The sequence below is a fragment of the Wyeomyia smithii genome, chromosome 3 (genome assembly GCF_029784165.1).
Source record: "Wyeomyia smithii strain HCP4-BCI-WySm-NY-G18 chromosome 3, ASM2978416v1, whole genome shotgun sequence".
Classification (NCBI taxonomy): Eukaryota; Metazoa; Arthropoda; class Insecta; order Diptera; family Culicidae; genus Wyeomyia; species Wyeomyia smithii.
This window is the reverse complement of record NC_073696.1, coordinates 192,289,039-192,303,958: the sequence shown is the minus strand read 5'-3', so window position 1 is coordinate 192,303,958 and position 14,920 is coordinate 192,289,039. Positions and strand designations below refer to the sequence as shown.

Genomic DNA, 14,920 nt, shown 5'->3' with positions numbered 1-14,920 from the left:
TTATTTTAAAAATATCTCCATATGAGCAACGACGTGCAAAACGGGACCCAAAAATTTGAAAAGTACAATAAATTTCCCATTAATTGTTGGTTATCCGATCGTTCCGAACTGTTTCACAAGATTGTACGGTAGAAATGAAATTAGAAATACATGTTTTTTTGGCCTTCCTGCAATATGTTTTACCTCGATTGGGAAATTGGTTGTATTTTTGGAAACTCTTGAAAAAGTACACAAGTTTACCTTCAAAATGAAACTTATTGAATCAAAATCGGATCAAAACTGAGGAAGTTGCAGGTGTTTAAAATTGAGGTAAAAATTGTGATTTCAAACATGAAAATCATCGAAATTGCCTGATATAGCAACATTCAAAGTGCGATTAAAAATTGATATCTCAACCGATTGTCATGAAACTTTGCGAAAAGGTCATTTACACTTTGAGAATCTTCGGAAAAATGCAAAACATCAAAAATATTGACATGAAAAATCGAGGTTTTTTCCGGTCTTCGACCACTGTGCGAGGTGCCGACTAGGATACGAGTAACCTTAGCGGAGAACGGGTAAACAACCCCCGGTGGAAACTGGGAAGGCGGATCGTACGCGGCTGTATCTTCATGCTAGGGGCGGCGTACAACAGCAACTGACTCGGAGCGGGCTACTGAATCACGAAACGCGGTGCCTCGTCTGCTATATCTAAGACAGCAGCCCCTTCGCGAGACTAGGTATCGCAGCTCTAGTAAAGCAGTATATACCAAATATGAAATACTACGAACAATCCAGATATAAATACGGAACGGAATAATCGGCGTGGACCTAGGCGAACGAAAAAGGACAACGATTATTAGAAATTCGGTACTTGGAATGTAAGGACTCTACTCGAACCGGCACGTGCAGGTATCCTGGCTAGAGAGCTGCAGGTTGCTGCCATATAGGAGATGAGGTGGCCGAAAACGAGAGAACACGAATTCCAGCCAGTAGATCCCATTGCGGGCACTTACTTCATTTAAATACCACATCTACTACAGTGGCGGCATAAAACCACAAAGGAGAGTCGGTTCGTGCTCATAGAGAAACAGACGGAGTGTGTCATTAAATGGAGTCCGATCAGTGACCGTATATGCATGTTGAGAATTAAGGGCAAACTTTTCAACTACAGCCTGATAAATGTATACGCACCGACCAACGATAAACCCGATGAAGAGAGGGAGGAGTTCTATGAGCTCCTGGAAAAGACGTATAATGGTTGCCCAGGACACGACATCAAGATCGTCATCGGGGATGTAGAGAAAGCCTCCACTCTACTACGAACGACAACGGTCTGACGCTTGTCAATTTCACCGCAGTTAGAGATCTCGTGGTACCCAAGATTCGTGCCGGTTGTACAACGTGTTAAAATCCAGGACGACAAGGAGGATACATTTGAACATCTAGCGGCTGTCAACTGCAGAAGTGGCTACGGAGCTCCTGCAGACGGTTGATGAGCGGATCGAGGATCAAGTTGGAGGTAACCTGAATGAACAGTGGAGGCATATCCACAGTACAATCAGCACCACAGCGGGAGAAGTGTTGGGTAATCTGCGACAGCCACGGCCAATGAGTGGTTTCACGCTGAGTGCCAGCGAGAGACGGACGGAAAGAGTCGCGTCAGAGTTCACATGTTAGCCACGGCTGTGACTTGTCGGAGCGTAGGAAGATACCTGGAAGCCTAAGTTGCTGAAAAAAGACTCCATCGCCGGAAGAAACGACAGCATTGGGAGCGTATTCTTGCGGAGGCGGAAGGTTGCTTCTCCAGGCATGATGCGAGAAGCTTCTACGAGAAGATTAATGGTATCAGGAACCGGAACGCGTTAGCCGCTGTCATGTGCAACGATAGGAAGGGAAACCTGCTTACCGACAGAACGGAGGTGACCAGACGTTGGAAGGAACATTTTAGTATGCTGTTGGATGGTGAAAAAAAATAGCGTTGTTGAAAGGCACAGGATGATAATTGAGGAGGATGTTAAAGCTGTGGACCCACCATTCATGGACGAGGTGAAGAAAGCAGTGAAAGAGCTGAAGAATGCAAGGAAGCTGGTAAGGACGGCATTCCAGCCGAACTCTTCAAAGTCGTGAGCGAACATCGTGCTTTACACCGGACCATGCTGAGAGTGAGGTCCGATGCAGAATTGTCCGATCTACAAGAAAGACCACCGGCTGGACTGTAGTAATTATCGGGGCATAACCCTCCTCAGCACCGTTTACAAAATTCTCTCCCGTATTCTGCTCCATAGACTGAGGCAGTTGCAGGAAACCTTTGTTGGCGAATACCAATGTGGTTTTCGAGGGGGACGCTTCACTACGGACCAAATATTCACCCTGCGACAAATTCTCGAGAAATTTCGAGAGTTTAACTTGCAGACTCACCATCTGCTCATAGATATTGGGGCAGCGTACGATACAGTTGAGAGAAATGGTGAATTATGCTTGAACATGGTTTTCCAACAAAACTAATTGGGCTGATTCATACCACCCTTGAAGGCTCTACATCATGCGTCAGGTTAGCCAGTGAGATATCGGACTCCTTCGTAATGTTGATGGTTTGAAGCAGGGAGACGGACTGTCAAACATTGTTCGACAGGGTGCTATACGGAGGGCACCATCATTACGAAGTCTCATATGCCTAGTTTTTGCGGACGATATCGACGTCGTTGCTATTACCCGTAGAGCAGTGGAAGAGACCTTCGGCGGAGAGCAGCTGCAAACAGGGCCTTCTACGGATTACGTAGGTCCCGCAGTCTGCAAACCCGTACTAAACTGGCACTTTACAAAACACTAATACTTCCCGTGGCCCTCCACGGTCATGAAGCATGGACGTTGAAAGAGGTCGATCGGCGAGCTCTTGGTGTTTTTGAGCGTAGGATTCTGTGTTCAGTCAAGCAAACTAGAAAATGGTGTTTGGCGCAGACGCATGAACCACGAACTGTACCAGGTGTACAAATCGGCGGATATAATCAAGCGGTTCAAACACGGCAAGATGGAGCTAGAATGCCGGAAGAACGACCATCGAAGACTATATTAAGCAGAAACTCCGATAGAGGCCGTCGACTTTGAGGTAGGCCCCGCACTCGTTGGATGTGTGATGTCGACGAGGATGCCCGTTAAATAGGTGTTAGGGGAGATTGGAGGATAGAAGCTCAAGGTCAAGAAAAAAAAACTTTTGAAGATCACCGTTAGCACTGCTTCGCAAGTGGATGAATTTTTGAATTTTATGTATTATATTTAAGCCAAAAGTCAATCAAAAATTGCAACAGTTAGAAGAATTTTAGCTTTGTAACTGTTGCTCTTCTAAAAGAGGCCGTCGACTTCGGAGTAGACCCCGCACCGGATGTGGACTGTCGACGAGAATGCCCGCCTTGGCAGATAGCAGCCCTAGACCAAGTGGTGACGGGTTCTAGATTCGGCACTGGATCGATAATGGGCCTGTCGCCGCAAAAGTAAAGTAAAGTAAGTAACTTTTGCTCTCACTCTTAAACTGTAAACAGACTAGAATTTCTTTCTCCAATGTACACTCAAACAAGCATTTTCATTATACATTCATAATAATATATTACACATCCAACAATAAATAGGTGTTATTCTTTTAGATTTTTTTTTCAATTGTTAGAAACGATATAGAACATTGCTATACAAAACAGTGAATAATAAAACCATAAATTTTACGTTGTAAAATCAATCGCGTCATTGTCCAGAATTAAGAATTCAGTTTTTTTGTACACCTGTTGGATATAGAATTTGCCTTTAAAATAAGCTAAACGACAGTTTTCACATTGACTGGAATGATTAGATTATTGTTTGTCGGAAAATTAAAGTTCATTAGTACGTTGATGGTTGTATGTATAAATGGCAATGATTTGAATCGAACTCGGAGGGTAATCTATTGTTTCAAGATTGTGCACTCAACAATTTACATTCTACAGCTGTGCTCGGTTAGCTTGAACAAACTACCTTCGTTCCGATTAATAGAGGGTCATAAGCATGGTTTGATTAGATTCAGTTGCGTATTCCCGTATCGTTCGTGAGTGTGTGAAGTTAACTATTGCTAGTTTGAGTTTGCTTTTTTCTACAAATGCGTCCCGGTGCGATATGAGTGCTTTTCGAATACGCCGCCTAAAGAATAACCTAACAACAATAGTTGAGATGAGCGCGCGTGTTCTTAAAAGTCTTATCGTTCTTTTCGCGGTTAAGTCCTTTGTGTGTTGACAAGATCCTTTGCACTCCCATTGAAATTTTGTGCTCAAATTTAGTGCCAGAACTTATTGAAAAGTTCCATGAAGGAATCGTATATCATAAATGTAATCGCCACATCTAGACATACACGGCTAAGTCGCGGAACTGTTCCTTTGTAGAAGGCGAATGGGCCTTCATTTTTCCAGATCTTCAAGGCACAATCCATTGTGTTCTTGTATTTGGCAGCTTCTAGGCCTTGCATTCGCGTTTTCACTACATCTATAGGCGTGTTTCCAAACACAGAGGCAGCCCCAGCAACAGCACCAAACGCACCAACCATCATCTTTGGCACAGGTTTCGAAGGATCGTCTCCCTTGTATAGTTCCTTTAGCGATTCCATCACATAGAAACGTATGGCTTGATTGGAACCTTGCTTCATGATAGTTGCAGTCAGGCCTTTGTAAACACCAGACATACCCTCTTGTCGGACAATCATACCAACACCATGGAAGAAGCCTTTAAATTTGGGATTTGGACTTCGTTGGTCGTTGATGAATTTCACCTTCACGGTTTCCATGGGTGTAACGGCGAGGATCGCTTCAGCAACACCAGCACCGAGACCGGCAAGCAGTTTCCCTGAGGTACTTAGCTGACCACTGGGCTCTATTAGATACCCTTTGAAAGTTTCAAAGGCGCCAAACCTGCGTTTAGAAAAACGTTAGCTACAACTGGAAAGGAATGGTCGGATCTCATACCTAACCGCCGATTTAGGAATGGATCCATAGAGTAGCACGCTCAGACCTCTGTACAGGCCAAAGAAACCGTTATTTTTTACTGTTTTTTTCACGCAGTCTACAATGCCATTGTACTGTTTTGTTGCACCTGTAATAGAAGAAAAATATATACGTTCAATCTCATTAAGCTTAATATAAATTTTAAGTTTGGTTACCTTTTTCATCTAACTGAAGCTGCGTTTTGACGTACTCTGTCGGAAACGTAATACATATTTCAATGCCTCCGGTAATGCCTCCGGCTACTATCCCTTTCAAGCCGGTACCTCCTCCGGCCGCGGCAGCTGCACCATTTTGATCCATCCATGGTCTTTGACCGAATGGATTACGGAAGTCTTGCCTGGTGGTGGGAAATCGATCCATAGTCTAATTAACCAGGGTAAACGTGGAACTGTAAAGATTGATACAGAGTTTAAAATTTGGAATGTGGAAATGTGAAAATCAAATACAATAGGGATGAATCCGAAATCACTATCTTTTAGTCGTTTGCGTGCGACTGTGATTATTCACTTGTTCTGTTTGAACGATGTAAACGATGATTGAAGCTTTAATAGTGATAATTATGCACAGTTTGTACTGTTTTGCTTACTAACGATACATTGTTTATTGCAGGATCCGTTTAGCATCCGTGTTCACAAAATGTACCCCAAGATCGACAAGAAAAACGCAGTCTTACGTCAAAAGCCACATAAAAATATTAATCGAATGTTAATTCCATTCTTACACCGAGTTTTTAACCGGTGAACATTCAAGATAATTGAAGTAGACAGTGTATGTAATTAGCGAGGCGAAAAATAAGCGAATTGACAAATATGCTTGGCTTGGGAAAAAAAACATTACATACAGAAAAGCTGCCAGATCTAATATCCCGGGTCATATTTCGTTGACAACCAGCATTTTTAGGAAAAGTTATTAGGCCGGTATTTTGTAATCCACGATGTTGAGGATACCAGATCCCACGGTTATCTGTTCGTAGAAAGCAAGGTCGCGTATGACCATGATAGACGATGGCGAGCTACGGAAAGTAACAGACGAATATTTTTTCCCGCGAAGCTACCTAGTTGATACAGATTACAATGGTTGATGATGCGAAATTCCGGTTAAATATCTCAAAATGTAAACACAAGATTAACATATTCGTATAGGCTTTTTAATTGATTTGAACAACTTCTAAAAATAGTTACTATTTTTAACGTTTGGCTAATCATTTAACAAAAAGGAAAATTAGTACATAATGGGCGAGGACATCGCTGAAGAAGCCGTACCGAAAACGTCTGCTGCCAGTATTATTATTACTTACGAGTATTCGTTAATGTTTATTGATTTTGCTTCTATCAGAGCATAAAACATATATTGTTAGCTTTCTTATTCATTTCATTTCATTTAACTATATAAATGCTGCTTTCACTTTCATCAATCTTGAATTGACAAACCTATTTGTGTCTTCCAAAATTATGTAGATATAAAGATCTTAATGTGCTTTGGCGTGACAACTCAAAATGAAAATGACTTCGAAAGGGCTGAGGAATTCTGATTTTAGGACAATGCTGGGTTTTCAAGCTTCTTTTGCGTTTTATAATCCAGTTGGTTCTTAATCTTTCTAATCAAATGATAAAGCAAAGCAAAGCCTTGGTGCAACATTCCGATTCGGAACTTAACTTTCTGTTTATTCATACACAGACTTCGCAGCAGACTATTTAGTGTACAGGACAATTGCGGGGCTAGCGCTACGATCCAACTGACACTAACAGTCTCTCCCGAGACGACACTCGAACCTACGACGACTGGCTTGTTGGCCCAGCATCGTACCTCGAGACCATCTGGGAGATAAATCAAATGATAAAAACTGTTAAAAAGAGGTCTTCCATGTGCAGGTTTCGTATTTTGCACTAAGTAAAGGCACTGGTTTTTAGTTGACATATAAATAAACGCATAATTCGGCCTGGCAGTTGTTGGCAAAATCAAAAGTTTGCAGAGATAATGTTTTGTCTTAACTTCTTCCTTTTTATTTTAATTGCGATCCGGCACGTAATTGATAACAAATATCACTTTAAGCCGGATGATTCCATAACACTCGTCCGGGCACGAGTGCAGTATAATCTGAGCATTTGACTTTACCAAAGTCACAATCACAAATCGTACGACATTATATAAAACAAACTGGTTACCATGATACATTGGAATTGATTTGTCCATGTCTCGCATTGACGCCATGAAGGGCACATGGTTTGCTACTTGTGAGCAACTTTTCGATTCAGCAAAATATGCTAAAACTTAAAATAATGGATTAGCTTTGATTGTACATTGTAGCGTCTGTGTCAAAAGGCTTGGAATTTGAACCTTGAATACGACCCGGCTTAAACTTCCCCTATCAGCTGTTGCGAATTACACTGATTGTTGCCTAGCAACTGTACTCCAATAAGCGAGCCTAGAGATAGTGAAAATGACGCGTTTAATTGCAGAAATTGTCAATAAACGAAGGCGTGTAAGGTTTGGATAATAACAAGTTTGAAATGTAAACAACTTCAATTCATGAGAATTTTACTATTGGACGGAATACCGGTTCACAACCACATCGGAAGTGGAATTATGTAACAACCGTCATAGCTCGCTACAAAAAAGGTTCAATTTTTTCTGCATTTACGTGTTTATTGACCTCGACAATAACGATTTAATTTGAAGTAAGTTTTTCTTCCTCATAGCGCGATTGCAACTGGTTAACATTGCGACAAACCGATACCACATCTACTACAACCAACAACCATTATTACTACTTGGTCAAATTAGCGAACACCACCTGGAGAGAGAGAATAAAACTGACGTCGTGTGGTTTCATTGATAGGCACTTACGAGGAGCAGCCACTGACTAGAGCCTTTCGGTCGATATGTTGTCCACCTCCGTCACTGTGTGTGCAAGCGGAAGAGTGAGGTAAGCGATGATGACAGCGCAGTTTGGCTTACACACCAACCGAGTAGCCCAATGGCCAGCTGAGACACTTGTGTAGTTCCTACAGACCGCGAGTCCGATGTCGTCCGACTAGTGGGGCAGCCTTTCAATGACTGGCCAATAGATCCTCTTTCCGTGGGCATGTATTTTGACCTGCGAGCGAGTGCTGTTTCGCTCTCGTTTTAGGGTGCTGCTGATGACGCCATACGTACTACTACATTGTCGGTCGACAATTGTGTGAAATTTTCATTCCTACGCTGGAGTTCAATTGAATTGCGATAACTGGTTAAAATAGTGTATAATTACTATGGTTTCTCTGGTGTCAATGTTGTTTCTTGAGGTTTTACAGAAAAGCTAGAGATTTGAAATGGCAATGTATACCACAACACTTTTGACCATTTTCGAACACATTGGAAACCATTGTTATGGTGGCGCGATACTGATTCGCATATTCGTCTACGCGTCACTGATTGTATTGAACGCGTGTTTATTCCAAACTGAATCAATGGATGTAAACGTGAACACGTTTACAGGGCCGCATGGTTCGCGAATTGTAAGAAACAAAAGTCAGGAAAGGTGGACTTGAAGCGTACTGTATGCGTGTAGAATCCATCGTATGAATGTTTGATGGAAAATCTTCATCGTGCTTGAAGTGGTTGGTATCCAAAAATAGATATGCTCAAGATTTTTACTTTCACTGTTCTCCAGAAAACTTGCAATCATATTACACTGGATGAAAGAGTAGCGTATCGTAAACAAACACCATGATATATTTTTTCGAATAAAAATATTCTGCCCAGCAAACGTTGAGTTTTTTCTTCGGTGTCACTAGAACACAACTAACAATTTATGATCAAATGATAAAATACACTAAAGTCGCTTTTTACGCGGGGGATACGTGCCGCGGAAAAAAAACCACGTAAATTCCGGAATCCGCGTAAAAAAAACCGCGTAAATTCCGGAATCCGCGTAAAAAACCGCGTAAATTCCGGAATCCGCGTAAAAAAACATCGTTAATTTTGCATTCCGAGTGAAGGGAAACCGAAATCCGGGCAAAAAAAATATCGCGTAAATTCCGGAATCCGCGTAAATTCCGGAATCGGTGGAAAAAACCACGTAAATTCCGGAATCCGCGTAAAAAAAACCGCGTAAATTCCGGAATCCGCGTAAAAAACCACGTAAATTCCGGAATCCGCGTAAAAAAAAACCGCGTAAATTCCGGAATCCGCGTAAAAAACCGCGTAAATTCCGGAATCCGCGTAAAAAAAACATCGTTAATTTTGCATTCCGAGTGAAGGGAAACCGAAATCCGGGCAAAAAAAATATCGCGTAAATTCCGGAATCCGCGTAAATTCCGGAATCGGTGGAAAAAACTGCGTGAATTCCGGAATCCGCGTAAAAAAAAACCGCGTAAATTCCGGAATCCGCGTAAAAAACCCGCGTAACAAAAAAACGCGTAAAAAGCGACCTTAGTGTACTTTTTTTTATAAAAAACTTGAAATACCATTTGCGTACGGAACATCTTTCGGTTTTTTAACACAAATTAGAGGGTGGTGTTCAACGCACGTGTGCATGTTTGACGTAGGATTACGGCTGATAAATAAATCATAATTTTACAATTTTCGACGTAGGACTACGTCTAACCGCACTATATCGACACACATTCTGCGGAAACTAAAACCAAGGTGTAACGTTGGAATGAAAGATTTCAAACGGTAATACTGATGTAACCACATGATGGATTTCAATAATCAACATGTCATTGGATTGATAAAATGATGGACAATTTTGTGATTCCTCAGTTATCATTATCATTTTGTAAAACAGTGAAAATTTCATAAAAGTTTCAAGGTCGAATTTTTACGAACATTGTACCAATCACATACGAGCACGCCTGGCACAGACTTCATGAGTAGACACCAACTACCTGATGTGATATCCTGTATAGCAGTATCCAAAAAAAAAAATTACAGAATCTCCCCGTCCCAATAGGTCAACTATAATGTTCGCTTCCATGAGCCTAGACCATTTTGATGTCTTGAAGGTGAAGCTTTTTCGGAAAGTTCGTAACCACCTCCACTATCAGACAGTTTTACGTTCTGCTGTTAGAATGTTATTAAAACTGATGTCTTGAAGGGAAACATGCTGGCACAGACAACAGTACTGCACCGAGCAATGTATGAATAGAGTGCTGGTCACTCGTCGTCTATCAGTGCAGTAGAACTCGCTATTCATTTGTGTGCAGCCAAGCCAAGTGAAGACTACATAGCCGCTGTCGACGCACAGTGGGGCGTGTTGGGTTAACGCGTAGGTATCGTTTTGCGATCTGGAACACAATCGAATTGCCGTTTGAATTGTCTTCTTCTTCTTCTTATTTCGTATACAGGTCGGACTCGATTATCCGGAACATCGAAACATTTTTTATTCCGGATAATCGAGTTTTCTGGATAATCTAATCACACAATAATATACTGAAATTTTGCGATTAGAGAACATAAAATAAATATCTTTTTTTTTTATTTTACTTGTATGATGCAGTGGCGTAACCAGAAGTTAGTTTCTTAGGCGAAAAGGGGTAAAATCTTCAGAAGCAAAAAAAAAATAAATCGGACATTGGATATTATCACTTAATTCTAACAGGTCCCAAACATGCCGAAAGTGACTTAAATGGTAACAAATATGCCAGAAGGGATGGTAAGGGCAAAATTTCGGAATACAAATTGAAAACGGATACCAAAAAAATAAAATTCCGGATAATCGAGTCTAAAATTCCGGATATTCGAATTCCGGATAATCGAGTTTCCGGATAATCGAGTCCGACCTGTAGTAGCAAATATCAGATTTCAACATGATTATTCGGGTGCCGCAAAATACGTTCCGCCACCGGGGACAAAAAATTTTGTACGTGTCGGTAGAGGCAGATAGCAGGGTATATAAATTAGGTTTATTGTAAAGATAAAATGCGTTGTTTATTTTTGAACTCCACACTCTGTTCTTCTCATGCCCATAAATAAATAGTTTAAATTTTCTGTGAACATACATTTTTGTTTTAAAACTGTAATTCTTTATCGTTATTTCTTCCACGAACTTGTGACTGCGGGAAAATTTTATTATGTGACATCTTTGCCGCTTGGTGATCGGAGAGTGAGCCATCTTTCACAAGACAAATAAATATTGTTTAATTTCTACTAAATAGTACTTAATTTAGAATTTAGATTTTATAGAAGCTTGCCTTTTCACGTATTGAAGAAAATTGACTGTATTAGAATGAAAGGTATTCATCAATGTTAAAGAGAACATTTTTTTTCTAAAATGCACTCTATTTAAATAAATAATCAAAATACAGACCCCGTTCGATTTTGCCAAACACGGCACGGCATAATTTTTCTGTTGCCAAGATTGAACCATGCCAAATATGAACGGTTCTCTTTTCATGACCTACTTCATAGATATTTCCATTGATGAACTAGTTTTAGTTCCAAGTCGTTTGAGGTGTCGCTTGATGAATTGAGGCTGACGACCTAGATACTTGATATTACTACCTGAGTAATTAGAGGCTTAGTACTGCTTAGACCATGATCATTATATTACCGGCACATGTTCTCGCCATATTCCAGGAACCGTTTTACCGATTCAAGTCATCCGCTTCGGCAATATAAAGAACCAAAATACCCTTTTTTGGAGGATGTGGAGCTTAAATTGGTTGACATAATCAAGAAAACTAAGAAATGTGATTAGACATAATCGTTCGTTTTTGGCACATGTGTGTCCAAATCGAACCGTGCCAAAAGTAAAACGAGCTCGAATCAAACAGAGCTTCAAAGGGAAATATAAAACTATTGTAGTCCTACGTCAACTATGCGGTCGTGTCTTGGATACCACCCTCCTACTATTTTTAATACTTGACCTAATCTGATTTGAGTCCGTTTTTGTTACCTTTTCAGAAACAAATACAAACAAATACAGAAAACTTAAACTAGAATTTCAAAAATTCTCAAAATGCTCTGTTACAAGAAAGTATTTCTATAGCGGAAAAACATAACATATTTAACTTGACTCGAAACAAATAATCATATTTCAATCGTAGTATAATCAATGTGATAGGAATATATAGTTTATTATTTGCCGTCACAGCCCATTGTCTGCAAATACTTCGCACTCTGATGCGTATGTGTGCATGTCGAAATTTTGTAAAACGAATGCTGTTCGCTGTTGTAAGGTTTCCAAACCAAAACACTGTGTCATAACATAATATGTTTATGCTGCGAGATTTTGATGTTTTGGTATGAGACGAGGATATCGATTTCCGAAGCACTTATAGCAACAGAAAATAGTACTTTTAAAATAAATTATGTGTGATTCAAATGTAATCGTTAAACTTAAATTGATATTAGAACTCTTACGAACTTACGGTTTATTGCGATATCTTTGCACAATGCGAATGGCGTCGTCTATGCTGCAGAAATTTGATTGGTCCTATGCTCTTTCAATTTCGTAATACTGTAATCTGCACAATGTTTCCTACTTAACTTATGCTTTCTACGGCTATAAGAGTCTGATCACATTTTCAAGAACACAGATTACACAATGTTAGGCTGGTAGCTACTGGACAACTTAGAGCATCGTTTTGATAACGTTTCATATTCCATGGCTGCACGCCTACTATCTATTTACTTTCCACTCGCGGTTGCCGAACCTATTTCGTATTTATTTCCATGCCATGCGTCGACCTGACACGGCCGAAACAAAACGAAGCATTACCAAATTTTGGAGCATACAATTCAGCTCAGATGGCATCATGTTGCATTGCATTACATCGGATGATGTTGCATTGCTAGGTGTATGAGTGCAATATTTATGCTTTGATGCTAATATGATGTGCTTGATGCTTACTTTTTACGGGAGAGTGTGGAATATTCCAATAATAACAAAATCTATAAAATTTTATTAGGTTATTAGGTTATCCGAAGCAATATTAGGTTATCCGAAGTTTTTACGCTCTGGATTATTGTTCATTATTATTAGCAAAGGCCAGGTGCCATTTAGCCCGTTTCGGAGTTTGACCTTTTGTTAAGGACAAACGGTATTGAATCCACAAATGGCCGACATCGAACCACCACTTTGAATTTTCAGAAATGCAAGAGTCGGTAACATTTAATGCATTGAATTGTGTAAACGCTCGTGAAACGTCATCGAATGGCCTGATTCTGCTAAGATTCGAACCCATCCGTTTGACAAAGCGGACCCTGTAACCTTATGGATTTCTAGCTTTCTACGGCATTTCTTACTCAGTAAACATTTTCCGTGTTTCTACTGACGTTGCGAATAGTGCATCCATTTCCCGATGGATTTCAGCCTGCCGGGATTCGGGAAATTACAATTCAATTTCCCAGGAATTCCGTGAAATAAGAAAAAATGTAAAGAAAAGTCAAAAAGCGGCGATTTATTTAATTTGGATTTTTTTGTCATATAGAAGAAAAGATTGGAAACATTATTCAATGATTCGAATTCATGAAAAAGCAGTTTCGTCTTATCGGAAAAGTTTTCGATTTCGACAATTTTATTAACTACTTTCTGTGCATTTCTGTGTCAAACACGTGAAACTCTGACTGCTCTGACTCCACTACTCGAAATCAGATAGAGTCTAGATCATATTTTTTTCATACATTCCATTAGCGGTCTAAGGAGCATATCCATAGACGAAGAGTGAAAGAAATGATTTATACTGTTCAGGGCCGGGTTTGTAAATGGTTATGCAATCTTGCTCAAAATTGAGTGGAAGTGTACACGATCTCGGAAGGGTCTAAAGTTTTAACTTGATTTGCCAATAGTTTTCATTTCAGGAAATATTTTTCGGGATCCCGGTATTTGAATAAAAATCTCGGGAATCGGGAATTCCAGGAAATTGAAATTTCCCGGGAATTCCATTCAAGGACGTCCCGGGTAGAACGCTCTAATTGCGAACCTTTTTCACATCATCAAACATTTTGTCTTCTGACTAAGCAAATGTGAATACAGGAGTTTGCGTGATTTGGAAGTAGAAATGACGTTTTGGACAGCTCAAAAACGCCGTCTCTAGAGCTGCTTCTAGAGCTGCCTGAATCGCTCGGAGTTCCACATGTGTTGAAGCAAAGGAACGTCGATCAGCGTTGAGCTAGGGAAAAACGGTTATGCTTTGCATATGGTTGGATTTTTTCCAGGACAATGCAACGCCTCATGTTGCAAAAGTCGTGAAACCTTATTTAGAAACACTGAAATTGGAAGTTATCTAATTGGCATTGTCTTGATCCTGGGACATGACTTGTCAGAGCAATACTTCAAAAATTACGAAAATCTAAAGACTAAGAATTCTTTCGACGTGGTAACCGTTCTTTGCCAGAAAGATTCTAACCTTTGAACAGCAAGTTCAATCGAATTTCTCCGATTTCTCACATGGTTCATATTCGTTTAAGCAAGTAGTTTGTATAAGTAAGTTTGTATACTTTTCTTATGTCCAGAAAAGCATAACTAGAATGATGTATCAGCGTTATAATTGAAACTGTCAAAAATAAGCAATCTGTCCCTATCTATATGCAATTTCCACCAAACCTTGGTTTCGGGGGTTGGATGTAGGGCGAGATTTCATTCGCGTGATGTCTCGGATTATGTCCAACCACTACGGGTTAGACGCACATCTCCTGCGTATTGGGCTCGCAAACAGTAATCATTGCATTTGTGGATTGGATTGGAAGACGTGGTTTGGGTGTGTGCTGAATTCCGTTGCGCCAGATCTCTACTTTTGGATACGCTCAGGGCCCGATATCCACGTGATATCCTCGCTCAGCGAAACTTGTCATACATGCTACATGTTTATAACTATTTGAAAAGCATCAAGGTGCCCATTCAACAGCGAAACGAATCTTTGATAAGTGTTTGTTTTAGTGTTAGATTTAGTTTCAGCTCGTAGTCGACAGCGAGGTTCAAAAATTTGCCTTTAGCT

At 40.3% G+C, this 14,920-nt stretch overlaps 1 protein-coding gene across 3 annotated transcripts; it reads right to left on the bottom strand.

Annotated features, from left to right (window-relative positions):
• Positions 1 to 3,556: 3,556 nt before the first annotated feature.
• Positions 3,557 to 12,672, bottom strand: LOC129730434 (putative tricarboxylate transport protein, mitochondrial). Of its 3 annotated transcripts, none has more exons than XM_055689759.1 (4): positions 12,353 to 12,672; positions 5,153 to 5,385; positions 4,959 to 5,085; positions 3,557 to 4,904 (listed from the first exon to the last, which is right to left on the bottom strand). In XM_055689759.1, the coding sequence occupies exons 2-4, from the start codon at positions 5,355 to 5,357 to the stop codon at positions 4,277 to 4,279; spliced, it is 960 nt and encodes a 319-aa protein (XP_055545734.1). In that variant the 5' UTR covers positions 5,358 to 5,385; positions 12,353 to 12,672; the 3' UTR covers positions 3,557 to 4,276. The 3 variants fall into 3 exon arrangements, with proteins under 3 accessions (XP_055545734.1, XP_055545733.1, XP_055545735.1); XM_055689758.1 differs by lacking the exon at positions 12,353 to 12,672 and adding an exon at positions 7,845 to 8,093; XM_055689760.1 differs by lacking the exon at positions 12,353 to 12,672 and adding an exon at positions 7,651 to 7,832.
• Positions 12,673 to 14,920: the final 2,248 nt, after the last annotated feature.

Coding starts and splice junctions, on each gene's coding strand:
- LOC129730434 (XM_055689759.1), bottom strand. CDS start 5,357: ATGGATCGATTTCCCACCACCAGGCAAGACTTCCGTAATCCATTCGGT. Junction 5,086..5,152: donor GCTTCAGTTAGATGAAAAAG/GTAACCAAACTT, acceptor CTTCTATTACAG/GTGCAACAAAACAGTACAAT. Junction 4,905..4,958: donor ATTCCTAAATCGGCGGTTAG/GTATGAGATCCG, acceptor TTCTAAACGCAG/GTTTGGCGCCTTTGAAACTT.